Below are 20,584 nucleotides of genomic sequence, written 5' to 3' on the forward strand. Positions count from 1 at the left end.
AANTCTCGTATTATGCTCGTTTCGTTGTGTTAACTTGGTAAAGTTGCGATCTTTAGTAGGATTTTCTGCGAGCTTCTGTAGTTTCGAGGTGAAATTCTAGGGTTTCGTTTCTTGAGCTGCGACATATTTCGATTTCGGTGTGCAAAAGTAAAAGCAAAAGCTGGCTATGGACTACGAGCCGTACGACAGCAGCGGTTTGTAATTCTCTCTGAAGTGCATGAAGATTCGGTTACAGCTAGTAAATCGTGTTTAAATCGATTTTCGTAGTTAATTGGAGTTGGGGTTTGAAAAATCGGGATCAGGTTTTGTGGAAGTTATGTGCATTGTTGTCTTGATGAGGGTTTTATTAACTATGTTTGTTATGGCAGTTCAATTAAGTGTTGGGGTATGAAGTATTGGGTGTTCCTTCGAAAAACAGAATTTTGCTATATTTTGTAGCTTGACCTTTTGGCTTGGAACTTTACAACTTTCTTTTCCACTTGAGAATTTCTTGAGATTTCTCTAGTTTGAAATTGGAAAAGGTCGCCAGGGGTCTTTGATTAAAGCAGTCATTTTGTCTTTATCTTTTCGGGCGTTATAGAAAATTATTTGTTGCAATATTATTTGATAATTTATTTGCTGATGACCTTTTGCAAAACTTTCTGGATTCTCGTAAAAGTTTGGTTATTTTGCATATCAGGGAAATTTATGGTTTAGTGTGATTGTCTGTTACAAACTTGATAGGTTTGTCAAATAATTTCTGAAATGTTTAGAGAAATTTAATGATAATGAGAAGATAGGACGAACACATGGTTTTCAGAATTTGCAGTTATTGAATGATCAAAGATTGAAAAAGATATTGCGGATTTTCATGCTGTGACTGGGAAGAAAAGTAAAAATAAGTTTAGGTTGATGAACTTTGACCGAGAAAGGATATGGTTTGATCCCATGCGTCTCTTGATTGTACCATATGTTTCATTAAAAATTTCTTCTTTTCAAGTGGTGTTTGTTTGAGGCTTTATGTAGCAACAAAATATTGTTTTAGTATTTTGATACCTGGCTGAACGAATTATGCTAACTCCGAGGACAAGGATCAGCTTTCTAATTTGAAGAAACAAAAAAGAGTTTTTATGCAATTTCAGTTATTTTCATGTATAAACTTTTGTATGGTTGATTAACTCCAATTGGTACTCGTGAAAATTTACTGATATTTGGTCGAAATGAAGCATTTTTATTAACGCTTGCTATTAGGGGAGTAGTGGGACTATTTTCATATGCATACGTTATGTTTTAGGTTAGGTTACTATTATACTACTTTTGACTCGTGAATGTGAACTTATAATTGTTTGAAGATTGCTTGATCATTTTTTTCCCAATTCGCCCTGTCTGATCCTTTTCTTTCTGATCATCCACTGACATAATAGTGAACTATATACTACGTTAAGTCATCCACTGACATAACTGTTACCACTTTCAAAATAAATGCACATTCATTTTCACACTTTACTGTTCCACATTGTCTCTTTTGGAACTTGTGCTTCTTTTAATGCATTACATTGGTTGACCAAAGTCTTCATTGTTGGGTGGTACATACTATAACCTTTGTTGACTTGTATTTTTCCTGATGGATATTTGATCCCTTGTAGTCTAATACATAATAAAGAGATCCTGTGTTTTATATTCTTGGAAACAGGTGCAAACTTAAGTTGTGGTGCAGCCAATCCTTTTCTTGTTCTCTGACTTTTTTGTTCCATTCCATTACTGTGATTTGGGAAAAATAATCTCTTTTGATGTCAATAAGTTGGTAACCTAGTATTAGTTTACTTTAGTTTTCAGTATACTTTGTTGTACTTTCTTTGTAGTCTGGGACTGATGTAGGTTAGATAAGCTGATCTCCTGATCCTTATTAAGTTGGTTTTGTCCCTTATATTATGAATATTGGAATTTATTTATGATTCGAAATATTGTGTTGGATCACCTTACATTTTGACTTAGAAGCATATGCCAATACTATTGTATTGTGCATATTTGGGAAGGTGAATATGATGTAAGAATTGGGGTATTTGAGAGAATCACATGTTATAATAATTGTAGATTTAAGAGCAACCTGAGTTCAGATTACATGTTTGTTATTCCACTTGCCATGGGAATTTTTAGCATTTGGTTTTATGTGCCTTGTTCGGCAAAACTTTTGATTTTTTCACGTTCCATCGCTGTTATAGGAACTGATGATGATTTTCCTCCACCACATCAAAATAGAATGTCACGAGGTGGCCGCATTTCCGGTAGTGGAAGGCCTGCTAACTTTGGTTCAGTGCCATATCCCAGGGTGTATGAGGAGACTGATATGGAAGCTAAAATTCATCAGCTTGAGCAAGAAGCATACATTTCAATTCTAAGAGCCTTTAAAGCTCAAGCTGATGCCATTACTTGGGTAATTTTTATCACATTCATAATGTGAATTTTGGCATGAAAATTTGAAGAGATGTGACTGACTGATGATTTTTTCAGGAGAAGGAAGGTTTAATTACAGAACTCAGAAGAGAATTGAGATTATCAAATGAAGAACACAGGGATCTTCTTAGTAGGGTTAACGCAGATGAAACAATCCGAAGAATAAGGTTCGGGCAAGCTTTTCCTTTTATGGGAACCATAGCCTGTTTTCAAGTTTAGTGATATAACTCATGATTTTTTCATTGTCCTACAAAAATTATGGGGTTAAAAATCAGGGAGTGGAGACAGTCTGGTGGGCTTCAACCATCCATGCGAGGTACCAGTCAAGCTGTCCATGATGCAATACCCAGTCCTTCCGTCTCAGCTTCTCGTAAAAAACAGAAGATAGCTCCTTCACTACCTTCTCAGTCCTTTGGTGTGCTATCGCCTGCTTACCACCCACAGGTGCTGGCTACAGCCAACCAGCCGTCTTCATCAGCTGCAAAGCGTGGGCCCACGATGGGTGCAAAAGGCAAAAAGCATAAATCTGTGAGTTTAGAATTCATTATTTGCTCAGTTTAATTCTGCTGCAATCTACTGATACTGATTTGCAGTTACAATATGTTTTATGGGTCAGGTACCAGCCGGGGCATCGTCAATGAAAATGCAGTATCCCTCTGGTCCAACTGGAAGAGGTAAATTTGGTAACCGCATTTCAACTGGTGGTCTTGCAGCAAATGGGCCTGCAGAAGGTGCTTCATTTGATCCATTGATTGGAAGGAAAGTCAGAACCAGATGGCCTGATGATAATAGTTTCTATGAAGCTGTAATAACTGATTATGATCCTGATAAGGTATATCTAAACTTCTTGTGATTTGACGACTTCATTTATGTCAATTTATGATTAACTTTTGCTGTATGGTTTTCCAGGGCCTACATGCTCTTATGTACGATATTGGCACTCCACATGAAACATGGGAATGGGTTAACCTGTCAGAGGTATATACACACTTTTTTCTCCTGTTGTATATCGGTTGAAAATGGTATTCTATGGGATTCTTTATCCATTTTCACCATTTCTTTGCTATTGATGTGTTGTGTGTTAACATAAAATATCAAATTCAATGTTGATGAATTCGGTACCTACATTTTAGCAATCGCTTGATGTGTTCACAAGTTCTTCAATAGTTTCCATTTTTAAATTATTTCTTTCAAACCAATGTTCACTATTCAACCATAATATTGGTGAAGAAAAGACTACTTAAGATAGACATGGTGTAAATAATCAAACAGGTGGAACCTTAGCTTTGAATTATTATTTTATAGATCATGTAATTGTTAGATCATGGAATCATAAATTTTTAGGTTGCCTTTCATGTCACCTCTTTAAATGGAGTCATGATTGATATATGATGTGAATTTACATCCTCGGTTTCACTTCTTCGTATTTTGGCTGAAAAAACTTTCCTAGCATATATTTTTAAATGTGCTTTTGTTGGAAAAAAAGTGGTGTTTGGTTAGTTTTTTTCTTTTTAAAGTGTAGTTAAAACTTAAAAAGCTCAGAATTGATCTTTGCCACAGGTTTATACTTTATGGTCAGAATTGACTCACGTCATTCCCTTGAGACTTGAGACCATTAGATTTTTCTAGTCATTGGTATCTCAATTTCCTCGGGAGTGATTCTACATTGTGCATTTTTGTGATGATATCATTAGCTCATGTTAAAATAATTTTTATTCCGTATATTTTTTTCATAACAATGAATGGCCGTCTTATCTGGGTTGGTGTTACTTGCATTATTGTGAAAGCACTATAATTCTTGAAAAATAATGGTGGAGGCCAAAGATTTTACGTTTTCGAGTGCATACTCGCTACCAAGTTTTAATGTGCTATGTAAATTGGCTTTACATTGACACACATTGTTCTCGTGTTGTAGTCACTGATATATGTCCTTGCATTGCAACCAATGATCTTGTCACATAATTACCTGATGTATATGGTAATGTTATAGTCAGGACTAGAAATGTTATATGATGCTTACGGTGTCTTGGAATAAGGTAAATCTTATGTTTGATGTAAATCTTTTCCTGACCACTTAATCCCCATATGAATTGCAACGAAATGGAAAAAGGAAAATTGAAGCCTAGCTGACTACTGGTATGTAAGTAGTCTCTACAAGCCGTAGTGCAAGTTTCCTTTTTGTGTAGTAGACTGGTAGTGGCAGCACCATGGAACAAAAACTAGAGGAAAATTTACTGGAAGAAATTAGAAAACAATTTATTGTTTATTAAACTAAAATGTTCAATTTTGAAAAACAAAGATATCTTTCTTATTTTGGCTGTTTTTGCTATGAAGATTTCTCCTGAAGATATACAATGGGATGAAGGTTATGGCGGACCAGGCCATGGGTTGGATCGGGCTGTTGGGAGAGACATTGTTCCAGGTGCAGGAAGAGGAAGAGGGCTAACAAAAAGTCAATCCAGAAAGGACTTTCCACCATCACAGAATGGCATTGGAAAGAAAGCGCGAGATGATATACAGTTGCTTCAAACTGATGGTCTAATTAAGGAGGTACCAAACAATTGCTCACAGTACACAGAAAATGCCATGTGCTATCAATTGATTGTTGAGATTTGACAGGTGGAGAGGGTTTTTGGTGCTAGTCATCCAGACCCTGTGGAGATGGAGAAAGCAATGAAAGTGCTGAAGGTTAGACAGAACACAAATATCTGCTATTTTTCCCCTAAATTTGGACTTTTGTTTAGATTGGCTTATCGATGTTATCTTTATCTTATCAGGACCAGGAACAGGCACTAAATGATGCCATTGCGAAGCTTGCAGACATATCTGACAATGAAAGTGGTATATGTTTGAGTTATCCCTATGTTTTTTCTGGTTTTATCATATTGAAAATATGGTAATTTTTCTCTTGGAGTTGTATACCGTACATCTTGGAGTAATCGCATGGTATTGTGATTTATTCTCTCATAGAAGCTCTATAACTCCATACTTCTGTTGTAGTGTAGTATTTCTTTTGTGAAGATTTATTCATGATCTGTGTAGTCATAAAAACTTCCTTGATGAGTATCCAATCAACTTCTTTTTTGGCCATTTTGTGACAGACGAGGGTTGCCACTTCTTACTCGGGCAAGCAAAGAGAGAGTAAGTAGCAAGACTATCGTGGCTGAAAAATGAATGGGGAAGGAGCCAGAGCTTCCATGGGGGATGGTGCCGAAAAAGGGTGTTTTTTGAATCGAACAGCGTCATTCATGTCATGAAATTGCATATAGAAAGAGAAGCGATGGTAACATGGTTTAACTCTGTTGTATAATTTTATATATCTTAGTAACCTTTCCTTGTACTTGGATTATTATAGTCGACTAATTTAGCAAAGGCTCAGTCGTAGATGGGGTGGCGTTTACATTTTTTTTCCCTTTATAACAGGTTAGTGTTTGTGTAAAATCATCACAGTTGGCTTCTTGTTATCATTTGTTTAAGATTTTTGTTCTGCTTTCGAGTTACCAATGGAAAAACAAAAATAAAATAAAACGATGGTTTTTAGGTTTATTTTAATTTCAATTCTAAAAGAGTTGTTTGATATTTGAATTTCAATTCTAAAAGAATCAAGTGTTATTTACATGTTAAGGGCCATCGTTAAAATAAGAAAAAGTAAAATTAAGCGTAATATTTACACAATAATGATAAAAAAAATTGAACAAAATTATTTTTGCCAAAAATAATGAGATACAGTATTTAAAAGATTGTCCAGAATAATCGAATGGTATGAAATATCATACAAGAGCAATCCAATTATCGTGTTTGAGTTATTGTACGATTTAAAATATTTGATTTGTATAATTATTATTGACTATAATTTTGGTAAAACAAAATGACAAATGTTCAGTCTTATGATTGATATCACAAAGTCACGAGTTTGATTCACATTTTTTTGCAAAAAATGTAATTATAGAGAAGAAGATTGTTGGGTGCAATAATTGTTCTTGCTAAGAGAGATCGAACCATGACGTTTGAGCTGTTGTATTGTTTAAAATATTTGAGTTACACAATTATTATTTGCTATAATTTTTGGAAAAGTGAGTTGTATCATTACCACTAACAATAGTTTTTGATAAAACGACAAGTTCTCGATCTATTAAACGTTGATTGCTTTTTTTTTCTTTTCATTAAGTATGAAAAATTAAAATTCTTAATAAATAAGCATGCAACTTTTCATCACAAGAATACTTCATACAACTAAAAATCTCATGCATTCCAATAAAAAAAAGCATGTCGACACAAAAATATTTTAATACACCCGAGCTCAGGCCTGTGTAGACATGACTTTACAATAAGCCCTTATATCAATTATTTTGTATCAATCATTTCTTTACAAAAATACTTAACTCGAGTTACTATATGATTCAATCGTATCTTATTATAAACTCATTTTTAATTTTCAAGTTTTCTCATGTGGAATTAGGTATTACAATCACGTCGCCTCCTGACTCTTGATCTACTAGCACCGATAATCTAGAGATGATTCCTACATGTTCAAGAGGTGAATCTCATAATGTATCACTTCGCCCCGCAAGTTCAAGAGGTGGTTCCACACACGTAGCACTTTGTCCTGTATGACATTTATTTCTCGGTGTTCGTGTTGTGACACGAGTCTGATACCATTATGTTACGTCTCGGGCTCTGGCCCGCACAATAAGCCATATAACAACTATTTTGAACTCGTCATCGTTTTACAAAAATAGTTAACCTAAATTATTATAAAAGTCAATTAAATTTATCTCATTATGGACTACTTTAAATTCCAAGTTATCATAGAGGATTTATTATAGAAGTCAATGTATCTATCTCATATTTTAAATATTCAATTTTTCCTTTATGTTAACAAGGATATCACATTTTCTAACTCATAAAAATTTGATCCCCCAAGATAAGAACAAAATTTTTTAAATGATAACAATCACCTCTCATAAACAACAATAAATTTGTGTCAAATCAACACTAAAAATCTTTTCAAATCATCATTTCAAAATTTACAAAACTATTATATCAAATATTCAACTCATAAGAAAATGACATAAAATTCACGGAAACAAAAAGACTCGGACAAGTGCTCACCGTACTGGTTGCAGATCACTCGAGCATCATCACCTCATCAATCATCGCTGCCTACACCAATATAATTTAGTAAGTTTAAAGACTCAACAAGTTTATCATCTATATAATTAAAATAATGTGTATCATTAAAAGTAATTAGCATGCATTTCTCATATCAGATATAAAATCATCATAAATATACATGTAAAACTTTCGTTCTTTAGCTTTGAGTTAGTCTTTTATAGATCTGTTAGATTCTAATAAAGGAATCATAAATTTTTAGGTTGTCTTTCAGGTCAATAGATCTGTTAGATTCTAATAAAGGAATCATAAATTTTTAGGTTGCCTTTCAGGTCACCTTTTTAAATGGAGTGATGATTGAGAAATTATGTGCAGCTGTTTGATATTTGAATTTCAATTCTAAAAAACATGTGTTATTTATATGAAAGGGCAATAATTAAAATAAGAAAAACTAAAATTGTTATTTATATGAAAGGGCAATAATTAAAATAAGAAAAACTAAAATTGAGGGTAATATTTACATAATAATAATAATAATAATAATAATAATAATAATAATAATAATAATAATAATAATAATAATAAATCAATTTCAAATTAAACAGCTCTATCAAGAGATCCCACAACAAAATACTGATAGGGGATTCGGAAACAAAATAATCAAAAACAAGAAAAATAATTTGAAGTTGAATAACTACAAATTGAAGATTGATCATTTATATCTTCCCAAAACCATGCAGCAACAAAAATCACAACAATTTCCCAAAAAATTTTAAACTAATTGAAAATGTCCCTTAAAAGAAAGAAACATTGACTCATACTTATAACGATATTTGATACTTCAGGAAGACTCTGTGTCATCATAAGACTCGGGCAGTAGGATAGATAAAAAAGATTGGGAAAACAGGGGTAAGAACCAGTCCGAGTAAAGGGAGTGCTCTTATGTAAACCATTCACAAGTTTGTAACAACCAGGGAAGCTGATCAGTTCAGCACATGCTCAAGTGAGCCCAGACTCTCATCTTAGCCCGAACAATGTAAGAATGCTTAACGAATCACGGTCATGTCTATGTTCTCACCTCACGATCACTAGCCGAGAACTTCAGGACAGCTGGAGATTCTGGGTCTACAGGTGTGGGAAGCCATGCTTCGAAATCATTAGCATGTCATTCAGCGCATGTAAGGGTGACGTGACAAGACTAGAAGTAATATGGGTAAAGACATGTCAAAACAGGCTGGCGGGGCCGGCCAACCCGCCACCCGTCGCAACCTGCCATTATGCGGGGCGGGGCGGGCCAACTCGTCATTTTGGCGGGCCTCTAAATGGCCAAGCCAGCCCAACCCACCTTGGGCCGCGGGTTAGGCGGACCGACCCGCTTATTATTTTTTTTAAATGCTAAACAATATCGCATTAAACATAGAAGAAAAATATATTTCAGTCAAATAGTTTCATAAAATACTTAAAAACATTGAAAGCTTTATTCGTTGGTCAAGAATAGCCCCAAATACAAGTACCATGCTATATTGATTCCAATACTTATCAAACTTCTCTTTCATCCTTTTACACATATCACTTATCACCTCATCTTCATTTGACAAGTTCTCATTTAACAAAACATCAATCTTCCAAACTTGCATGAAGTACAAATTTGATGTATGATAAGAAGAACCAGAGATCAAATTGGTAGTATCATAAAATGGCTCAAGAAATTCACATATTTTTTCTCCTCTTTTCCACTCTTCAATTGAAGGACAACATTTACAATTATTATCATTCAATTGAAGCGAAGAAAATGCTTTTTTATGTTTGATGGCATTTTCTAACATCAAATATGTTGAACTCCAACGAGTAGGAGACTTATTCTAATTTTTATATAAAATTAAAAATTATAAAATTCTACCCTAATTTGGCGACATTAGGCCCGTCCCGTCTTAACCCGCAACCCAAACGGGCTCAACCCATTTGGCCCGCTTCCAAACGTGCTGCTATTTTATCAACCCAACTCGCTCAATTTTTATAGCGGGGCGGGCCGGCTCGGCGGGCCTGACCCAATTTGACAAGTCTATAAGGGTTGTTAGTTGTGACAATGTCAAGGGGTAGTGCATCCTACCATGAGGATTGGTCGGGCACTGAAACAAGGTCATCATTGACTTCTCCCCTGTAAATACCCAAGTTTACTTGATCATAAAACATTCTTTTCACTGAACACTTTTCACAAGCACTCAATATATACTCTCTATATTGTACGTTGTCACGCCCCGAGCCCAGGGTTAGTCAACACCGGCGTTATTCAACAATCATATAATCGTCAAACAATAAGTATCGCAGTACAATATAAATCAAAATTAGTTTATTTTATAAATACCATAAAATATTATATTCTTTACAACATAAACTTTGAAAACGATAAAAATTTGTGGAAGCGTTTACACTTGAATTAAAAACTTAAAAGAAACATAGTTAAAATAGACTTCTTTATTCATCTTATTACCAACCTCAAAACTGGACTTGTTCATCTTCCTCGAATTCCACTTCTGACTTATATAGGGAGAGTAGAGTAAGGGGTAAGTTATATGGTCGTCACTCAACAAGTGGAGATCGTTCGAGCACATACATAACAAATACATATGATCTTCGAAAAATAACATATCATGCATAACATATTTCGTATAACATATATCATAAGCATAAACGTAAACATAAAATTGGCCTAGACACTGAGATTCATCTACTTTTTATGGTTTATTGATATCAGTACCTAATTTTTATTCGTCTAAAGGGGCGAGACTATACAACGGTTAACATCCCATCGTGTAAGGGCCATAAATATATTGTATATTGAGATTTCTACCCATATTCAGTTGAATCCTCACAGTTCCAACAAAGGATAATCGTATCACAAGAAGAGGAAGAATAATAATAATGCTCGACCGAAACATACAAAAACGAATTAAGTCATAAACAAAATTTATAGTTTTAAAACAAACCTGCTTACCTTATTATTGTTTGAAGAATTCGAAAACTACAGAAGAATCACGCAAAAGGTATTTCCAAAACCCAGCAACACTTCGACTAAAAAATGAGTCGTCTTGCAGGATTCTTGTAGACTTATTGAACCGTGGATTAGGTTTAAACTTTAACACTAAGTTCACAATTATGTCAACTAAATTATGAACTGCGGATATTGGGTTTGAAAGTTTTTTTAACCTGTTTATAGACGAAAAACCGTAAGTATATTATTCTCGCTTAGAATTTGAGTAGTTTTCTTGTGAAGACTATATACGAAAAACTAACTGTTGGATTTGACTGAATTTTGGATATTATGTTCATAACATATGATAGTGTATTCGAAAATACTGTAGCACTTGGGAGAGGGTTTTCGAAATATATAGTGAATTAGAAGGTGTAAGATTTGAGAATGGATTGGAGGTATTTATAGGAGTGAGGTAAAAATCTTACCATAATTCGGTTGATATTTCTTCCATGATTTTGTGATAATTCTTGAAGGTGAATTTGAAGGTGTAATTTTGAAGATGAGTTCCCAAGTATATGCATTTTTCAAAATTTATATTGGATTGGCGGTTGAATGTAGACTGATTTCTTGTAAATGTTCATGATGTACCTAGACTGCATTGAATTTATTAATTTCCTTGTTGAGCAAAAGTTGTCTTGCATGTAATATTTTTTTCTAAATTTGATTGATTTCCTATACTTAAATTTCAAAATTCTTGAATATATTGTACTAGATTCTCGAATTTTATGTATTTATTAAAATTTTGAATATCATGTATAATTCGAAAATATATTCTTATACATTTCAATATTTGAATAAATAATTAGATGCCCAAAAATTGTGGTTCTCACACATGTTCCTTTGCGTAACACATGACTAACTTAAGCGTCGGAGTGGCTACGTCGGAAAACCTTTCGGCACCCTATTTAACGTTCTTTGCTCTTAAAAAGTACGCATATCATTTAGCCCGGGGACTATCTGCCCGGTCTCTAGCATTCCCGTGAAGCACATATCTGTCCTGGTAAATCATCCACCTAACTCACACGATTTACCCGGCTAAAATCAATATTCAAACCTTATAGAAAGAAAGAAAAAATCAAACGCCACCCTAGTTCGTTCTAAATTTGATGCCTCAGAATTAAACTAAAAAATAATTCACAAGAAAACCTTTTTTTGTATCGCCTTCCTGATTATTGTAAACTCAAACCTTCGATCATTTTCAAAGCCTGGTTTCGTCATTCTTACTCAGTCTTCACCTTTTAGCGAAGTCTTTCCTCTATCCTTTTATAAGGACATAGCTCATAGTTTCCACGTTTTTAGCGTAATTCTGTGCTTCGTCCTCGTATCCAAGTCGTATAAGACGAGCTCCTTCCCTTTGTCCTCGTCGAACTTTCCGATGTTTCGTGTGATATGTCTCTGAGCATGTTCTTTTCTCGGCGGAAGCCTCGATGAGCCGTCTACATCGCTCAATGCAGCGTCTTCTTGATCGTCCAATGGTAGTCAGCTAAATCCTGTGGCTGGGACAACACGTGTCTGGCTATCTAGCGTAGTTACCATCTCCGGAGGCGGGGTTGTCTCATTAAAAGGAGCCTCTATATCATGATAGTGATCGTTACTTTGAACACTATGATAGTTTTCGAACCTTCAGGGGCGGAAGAAGACGAAGCTGAACCGGTCAACGCCAGGCTTGCACAAAATGTGTAAAAGTGAAACTAGACCAAAATGAAAAAAGCCCATGCCCTAAAAAATTTAGCCGGAAAAGTTATAAAGAGAAAACCCATCAATTGAATTATGAAAGCGAAAAGATAAGTCAAATGATTGAGATATATAGTAGCTGAAATCATGGAATAAATGAAATAACTCCCTAGAAGTGGAAGAAAAGAAAGACATCGGCAAACAAAACGAAACAAAATTCAATACATCTTCAAGCAGTTTTTAACTTTTTAGGCTACTTCCAAGTTGTTTAAGTCATTTGCATTTCAGATTTCAGCAAGTTTTATCGTAAATTTCATATTTGTAAATTCCTAGTGATTTATGAAAATAAAATTATGTTGGGAGTTTGTTTTCTTCAATTTCAGGTGTCATTTACATCAATTTTCTTGAATTGTGTGAAGGAAGTTGTGAGTCCGACGATCAAAACAAGTCATGAGAGTATCCATCCCTAGGAGATGTAACATGGTTCGGGGAGTTATAAGATATATGACAATCACCGTCCAAATCTCAATACTCACTGGTCATGATAAAATATGTACACCATCTCACAGAAGTGAAGAAGTTATTTGTCAAAGAAATATATCTATCAAAGGATACCAAAAAAAAAAAGTGACAAATACGTAACCAGTGAGTTGTAGGGCAACTGAACCTCACAACCAAAAAGTTATACTCCCCAAACAAGATGAAAGGTTGACACAGTGTTTTCAAAATTGAACCGGACAGGTCAGTTCGACCGATTTGATTGGGAACCAGTCACAGGTCTGATCGGAAAGTGCTAAAAAACCATTTTACCACTCAAACCGATCGAGAACCGGTTGGACCAACCATAATAGTCAAGAACCGATCTAACCGGTTCACACATTTTAATTTTTTTTTTTTAAATGATTTTTTTATTTTTATTTTAAAAAAATTATTTTTATGTTTAAAAGTTTTACTTTTTTGGTTATATGTATATATATGTATGATTGTTTTGATTTTGAACTATATTAAAAATATTATTTTAGTAATATTATACCTTATTTTTATTTATTTATTTTTTACAATATTTATATAATTATATTTTTATATGTATGTTGATTAAATTTTAAACTTGAATAAATGTTTTTTTATTTATATTTACATATTTAAGATATTGATAATTTAAAATATATTATTAACTATATTATATTACTATTTTATATAATATAACGATTTTTCGGTCCGATCGGAATCGTTGGTCCAACAGGTCTTTGAACCATTTTTTAAGGATAAACCGGTTATAAAAACATTGGTTGACACCACATCCAAAATGAAAAGAAGCGCTTGGTGAGAAGAATCAATCACATGTGCAAAGAAACGGAAACAAAAATGCATATCAACCAATGAATTATGTTCATGTGGTAATTGATCATGTATACCAACCTGAAGAGTTTGAAGATGTGGTCATGTATGACTTCCAAGGAGTAAATGTTGGAGCAAGTGCTCGGGGGGCACATTCATCAAAGGAAGAGTTGAAAAAGGGGGACTGCTAAGAAAATCAACAATGAAATGTCCAAGTCCCCCAACAAGAAAAAAGCAATGGACATCTATGAAGATTCATGGCACACAGTGGCCTCTGTGACTGTGAATGTCACAAATTTGCGAGCATTGTTGGTTAGAGAAAGAAAAGGGAAGCAGTTTATTCCAAAGATAAAAACAAAAAATATTGGATCCCTAAGGGGAAGATATTTGAAGTGAAAGGAAGCTCTGATCATGTTGATTATGTGAAGGAAAAATTGTCTAAAAAGAGATTCTATCATGGGATTCATCCCAAAGATGCGGGGGAGTCAACGACCTCTGGGACGAGGAATGAACAGTTATCTAAAATATTGTTGGCTTCACAACTAAGAGAGCAAATTTTCAATATTAAATAATCTTGTGAAAATTAAAAAATCAACTGGACCTTGGGGAGCTGTCTCGCATAGGTTTAAAGAGTCATTCTCAAATGAGGGTATCGAGGAACCAACACTTCTGAAAGAATATGAGGAATTCAGAGCTAACAAAACAAGAATTTATTGCTAGATCACCTAACCAAAATAGGAGTCAAGAATACCCGGGCAGTTAACTTACCAGAATCAAAATAGTCATTTTTTATATTGGGGAGTCTATGAACTTTGGACTGAGGAATCGATAAATCTCAAATAAAATGATGAATGCCATGATAAAGGGACAATATGTTATTGCAAAACCTTCTTACCAGACCAAGGGAAGTCGACACTACCTAGGGTAGTTAACTTCCAAAATCAAAAGAATCATGTGCAGATGGGGAAGTTATAATTTTTTGGGACGAAGAGTCCAGAATACTCAACATGTCACAGATAAAGAGTAAGTAAATGACACATGAGACCTATAAAGCAAACTCATGAGGAACAAAAGTTGCCAAAAAATATCAGGTTTTTCCTTTCTGCTAGAAGTGAGTTTAGTGAGCTTTAAAAGTGACCCAACACAAAATGTTCCCTAGTCCACTTGCCAGGATACAAAAAAGAAGGATGCTAAGGGAGAAAGCTACTTCTAGAAAGGAAGAACTCGATAATGTGCAAAGCAAGTCAAAATTTAGTATGTCTGCTACTAAAAGTAAAGTCAGTGATAAAGATAATGATTTTACTCGATGAAGAAGATGTGGAAGAAAGGAAAAAAAATTGACTTTCATGTGGGTAAGTTACAAATCTTAGTGGATTGCAAACATGAGTGAAAATATTACCAAAACAGTTCAAACTCGTGAAATAAATTGATGGGAAGTTGGAACATGAAGAGTTGGAGACAAGATCCTGATAGTGGTGAACTCCTTGAAGGCGTTTCAGGGGCGATCATCACAGAAGAACACTTGAATATGCCAAAAAAGGTGATCATTGGAAATCTCACATCAGAAATGATAGAACACATAAGATTACCTTTGCACATACTGTATTATTTTTATTTCATAGGAAGTTATGCAAAGATTTGTGTAAATTTGACCTTATAACCACCTTTATTATTATTATTATTATTATTATTATTATTATTATTATTTTGTGCAGTAACTATTTATGGGATGAGCCTATGGGCTATCCGAAGGAGACTAGCATAAGTATGTTGACAACTGCGTAGAATGGAGAGTTGGACTTTGGTGATCAAATGAAAAGAAAAGATACATGGCAGAAAGAAACAAAGATTTTACATGGATTAGTTCTTGATTTCTTATGTTGTCATTTTGCATGAGTAGGCTCTGGGCCACTATGGTTTATAATGGAATTTTATGTTTGAAGATTTGGTATGAAGTAGGCCTTTAGGACCACTTTTGTAAATAGATGTAGTTGTTTTGCTTTTCTAGAAGTTATAAAATTATAAAGTAGGCCTCAAGGCCACTTTTAATGAATTATGTATTTTGAGTCATGTCAATAAACTTTTCAGGCTATTGAAAAGAAGAAGTTTAAGCTATTGTATATATTTGATTCCAACATTACTAAAATCACCTCTCCACCGACATTCAATCCACTAACATCCGTCATCAAACCCCAATCCAGCAGCAACACATCCCCATACACAATAAATAAAGCAAGCCAGTAATGCACGTGTATGTGGGAAAGGGGATCAACTGAAGTTTAATCATAGAAGTGTATGCGGGAAAGAGATCCAAGTGAAGTGAAATGTGCATATATGGATGCTAGGAAAGGGGTCCAAATGATATTTTTATGTGTGCATGCTATGAATAGAGTCCAAGTGGATGCAAAAGAGTATTATCTACAGTAAACAAGTAAAGTCCACAAATATCAACAAAAAAGGTCACAAAATTGCTTCAATTTTGTCAAATACTCCGATTGAGTTGTTTTCTAAGACCACTAAGTTTTGGCCGGGGGCATATGTTTCTGTTCAATTGTGGCCAATTTCATTCATTGACTATCTAGTCTTGAGAAATACGTCAGCAAATGGAGTAATTCTTAGATCTGTGGTCTGACTGAGAAACTCGACATAGATGCAATAGAAGAATAACAAAATCACATAAATAAGGTGCAAATACTAGTTTAAGTCTACAATTAGATCCCAAAAAGGCTAGGAGCCACACATTAGAGTCCACAAAAGCATGAAAATTGCGATAAAATAAGAATGATTTTTTTTATTTATTTATTTTGGCGGATCACAATCAAGACTTAGGTAAACATCATTTCTGCAATGCTTCAAATATCCAAAATGAAAATTTGGTTGCATGTAAGTTAAATTTCATCCTATGCACATGAGAAAATTACATATTCCCCGGCAATTTGAGGCTATAGAGGAAGAAAAATGAACTTGGGGACTTGCCAAATTGAAACTATGGAGGTAGGACAACAAAAGGAGCATGTTCCCATACAGTAGCTGTAGTCGCCATATGGAAATGTTATGTGCAACAAGTTTGGGAAAAGGATAGAAATTGAGACACATATAGCGTTGAAGCTTGAGATTAAAGTGTCAGTCAATTAAGCGTCCTTAAAAATGAAAAACAACAACATGAGGGGCAAGCCCTTAGAAAACTTAATTTGGGGATTTTCTAAGATCCTATAGTTAAAGTAGTCATACGGGAAAACTCACGGATATGACCTCAGATGAAAAGATAAAAAGAGTTATGCTATTTGCCCAGCTATAAAGAAAGGATCAAGAAGATCTTATCACCACTTTTTAAACATCCAACTCATCACAACCCATCACCACTATCCAACGATATCCGACAGTATTATAAACAAACAACAAACATCCCAATATCAATCAACAATTTTCTCCAATAACATCAATATAAAAATATTCATAGTCAACAAAATATCCAGAAAAGCAGAAAATGCAAGTAATGCGGAGCCACCACATACAAGTCACAAAGAAAACATATACATGTCAAGATAGGGGTTCTACTAAAGTGCAATGTATGCAAATGACATCTTAGGTTAGGGGAGTGTGACCCTGGTGAAATGCAACACAAAAAGAAATATTATAATTACCTTTTGGCTGCCAATTCATGGTCGTATGATCGATTCCTCATGAAATCCACCAATATTTGGCCAAGTATCATGGGAGAGTGTGGCCAATACATGACCTGTAGTTGTCATAGACAAAACCCACTAGCACAATATGCAAAAAAAGATGCATGCACACAAATGACTGTTTGAGAATAGAGATATGACCCAGGTGAAATGCAGCACACAAATTTAAATATAAAGAGGACATAACCCGTGTTAAAGATGCATTGGCTCATGATGAAGCAACAACAAAGAGTTTGGCCAAAATATGGTATGTCAACACTCGTAGTAATACCTTCCACCAACAAAAAAGGTCGAACTACTTTCATTATGCCAACAGTTCTGGTCCATTTGCATCAACCAAATGAACTCCTAGATTCATGGGCTGGTCAACATTTACGGGGCTGAGAGCAAGGAAAGCATAATTGCATCAAAATTATCTCAAATATCAACCAGATTTGTCAAAGAAAACCAAATTCCAGCCAAAAATAACAAAAGGAAAAGTGAAAAATACCGAGGAGTTGGATCACTAAAGGGATGAGGCCCTCGAAGACATCCAGAGGACCAGCCCAAATATGTTGGCTAGCTCAAAGATTAACATACTGATACAAAATTGCGACTAAACTAGATGCAGAAGAGGCCAACTACATTATAAATCACAAAAGGGACTTGGAAGAAGCACAAAAGCGACAGATTAAAATTCTGGCTGAGGGAAAAAGGCTCCATTTCACTGTTAGACATTGACTTGACTTATTTCCTCCTGAATCGACAAAAGAATTCTTTGTATCTGGTGTGTACAACAAAACAGCCACACAATTTTGATTCAAACTGAAGAATTTATAGAGAGTCTCGAGCGAGAAGTAATAACCTGCAGAAGGATGGGATGTTCTCTATTAAAGCTGGAAAAATTAGAGGTTGTTCAGTTTTTTTCGTTAAGCAAGATGTCGAATAAAGATTGAAATTTTCTATAGGACACGTTACTTATGTATAGTGCATGAAACAAGTTTCAATGGCCCTTAGAGACTATGTTGAGGGAGATGAACCTCGTGAGGCAATCCTTGGTATTATATCTATTACGCCATTTAAATCTGAAACCATTTGAATGCTCTGGTTAAAAAATGGGAAAAAATCCAAATTTCTTTAATGGGCATTTGAAAATTTATCAGGAAGATTTTTTCCAACGGTACGAGAGTGTTGAAAGGGTCAGGCGAATGATCAATTGTGAAATTTGAAGTAATTCATGAAAATATTGGTTTTGTGGAAGATGAATTTGGTTGTGAAGCTGGTAATGCAGAATAAGAAAGAGGAAATTGAAAATTTGAATTTGGCTCTTGAACCGGGCAAAAAATTGTGTGAGACGGTCTTACGGGTCGTATTTTGTGAGACGGATTTCTTATTTGGATTATTCATGAAAAATTATTACTTTTTAGGCTAAGAGTATTACTTTTTATTGTAGATATCGGTAGAGTTGACCCGTCTCAAATATTTGTGAGACCGTCTCACGAGAAACCTACTCATTGAATCGAGTGTACAGAGTTTTTATATCAAAGGACATGATCAAATTTCTAAGGTGAACTTAAAACGATTTAGATTCAAATTAGGATTAGATACAAATATTTTTGGATCATCGGGCCAATGTATGCGGAGGACATGTGTTTGCACTAAAAATAAAATCAGCCCAATATGTAAAAGCTCAAGGCCTAAAAATTTTAGTCAGCAAAGTGATACTGGAAAATCCCATCAATTAAATTCTAAAAAGCGGGAAGAATATTCAAATAGGTGAAATCCTGGGTGAAATCGTGGAAGAAATGGAATGACTCCCCAAAAGTGGAAGAAAAGGAAGATATTGGCGGACAACACGACACAGTTCAACTCTGCACAAAATCTCTAGTTTTCATCTTCAAATAATTTTTAGCCTTTTATTCTACTTCCAAGTTTCTTACGTCTTTTTCATTACAGATTTCAACAAGTTTTATTGTAATTGTCATTGATATTAACTGAAAATTTAGGGTCAGATTCCAGCAAGGGACATTAGTCCGGACGCAGGTTTTGAATTTGTCCTAGGCCTGAAATCACAAAGAAGACCGTTAGAAGAGGACCGAGAGGGTGTCCCGGTGTAGTCCATCTAACGCTCAAGTCAGAGGCTGAAGATATAAAAGGATAACAGCTAAGGATGCTGCTGAAAACAATATAGTGAATATGTTGAATATGAATGAGTTGGACACTCAAACCTGCTATTTATAGGAGAATACATGAGCCTGTCATGGGCCTTCTACCTTGGTTAGAGATGGGCCGGGGCCCATGATCTGGTGTGGGCTCGATTTGGATGGGCTCATCTTTGAGGTATCAGTCATATTTGTGAATTCATGGTGATTTATTCAAATAAAATCATATTGATAGCTTGTTTTCTACAATCTCCAATGTTATTTACATCAGTTTCTTTATTTTGGTGAGTAGATTTAGAATAAATTAACGGTCAAGTTTGCGATTCACATTGTTTGATTTCATATAAGTTATTTTTTATTATTTTTACACAAACTGGTGCTTGTAGCACCAGACGACATGTCCGTAATATAAAAATTGTGCAAAAACACTATTAATATCTTACTGTTGAAAAATTATTTAAAAATGTGAAAAATATTTGTGTTGAAAATTTGAATGTTGAATGTTGAAAATTAGATAAAATTAGGTGTTGAATATTGAAAATTAGTGTGTGATGATGTAGGTAATGATGTATTTTATTTTTGGATTATTTGTAAAAATTTTCTATAAATAGATATCTCATTTGTAGAAAAAAATCACAATTGAGTTGAGAGAAAAATATTATAAAGTGTGTAGTGTGATAATTTTGAGAGTTTGAGATTTTTACTTTTTACCGTAAATTTTTATTTTTTCACAACACGTTATCAGCACGAAGCTCTAAAAGTCTTCCATATTTTTCCAAGCTCCAAAACAGAAGAAAAAGTAACAAAAGTAATAATATTTATTTTATTGTTTATTTATTTATTGTTTATATATTTACTATATAATATAATGTTATTATAAATAATAAAAATAAATTTTTCGAAAAACTTGTTATAAATCCTGGGATGATGTTAAGACGACATCCCACACTCCCGGTAAGGGATACGACAAGTATAAAAGTCTATAAGATTTTTAAACAAAATATCTTATGACACCTCATTATAATATTGTGATATGATATACATAATTATTTAAAACATTACTAATATTATATACACCATATTATTACCATAAAATTATACAAATACATACATTTATTTTCTTGTACACCAACGGTCATAAACGGTAACAAAACGGCTAGTTTTTG

At 34.3% G+C, this 20,584-nt stretch overlaps 1 protein-coding gene and 1 long non-coding RNA gene across 3 annotated transcripts; one reads left to right on the forward strand and one right to left on the reverse strand.

Moving 5' to 3' along the window:
• On the forward strand, nucleotides 1–5,909 carry LOC140984860 (protein EMSY-LIKE 4-like). Of its 2 annotated transcripts, none has more exons than XM_073452530.1 (10): nucleotides 1–194; nucleotides 2,202–2,413; nucleotides 2,491–2,600; nucleotides 2,709–2,961; nucleotides 3,050–3,265; nucleotides 3,343–3,411; nucleotides 4,768–4,983; nucleotides 5,053–5,121; nucleotides 5,211–5,274; nucleotides 5,535–5,909. In XM_073452530.1, exons 1-10 carry the CDS (start codon nucleotides 167–169, stop codon nucleotides 5,576–5,578), a joined length of 1,281 nt encoding a protein of 426 aa, XP_073308631.1. In that variant the 5' UTR covers nucleotides 1–166; the 3' UTR covers nucleotides 5,579–5,909. The 2 variants fall into 2 exon arrangements, with proteins under 2 accessions (XP_073308631.1, XP_073308632.1); XM_073452531.1 differs by having other exon boundaries at nucleotides 5,211–5,271.
• A 1,586-nt stretch (nucleotides 5,910–7,495) lies between these two features.
• On the reverse strand, nucleotides 7,496–18,271 carry LOC140983732 (uncharacterized). The gene is made up of 3 exons (XR_012176499.1): nucleotides 18,235–18,271; nucleotides 17,549–18,121; nucleotides 7,496–7,596 (listed from the first exon to the last, which is right to left on the reverse strand). It is a non-coding gene; the product is annotated as an uncharacterized lncRNA (long non-coding RNA).
• Nucleotides 18,272–20,584: the final 2,313 nt, after the last annotated feature.

Source organism: Primulina huaijiensis, chromosome 9 (genome assembly GCF_012295235.1).
Source record: "Primulina huaijiensis isolate GDHJ02 chromosome 9, ASM1229523v2, whole genome shotgun sequence".
In the NCBI taxonomy this organism is placed as follows: domain Eukaryota; kingdom Viridiplantae; phylum Streptophyta; class Magnoliopsida; order Lamiales; family Gesneriaceae; genus Primulina; species Primulina huaijiensis.

Bases quoted from the DNA above. Each gene is read 5' to 3' on its own strand.
- LOC140984860 (XM_073452530.1), top strand. From the start codon at position 167: ATGGACTACGAGCCGTACGACAGCAGCG. The intron at 195-2,201 runs GTTTGTAATTCT...TCGCTGTTATAG, and splicing joins CGAGCCGTACGACAGCAGCG to GAACTGATGATGATTTTCCT. The intron at 4,984-5,052 runs GTACCAAACAAT...GAGATTTGACAG, and splicing joins CTGATGGTCTAATTAAGGAG to GTGGAGAGGGTTTTTGGTGC.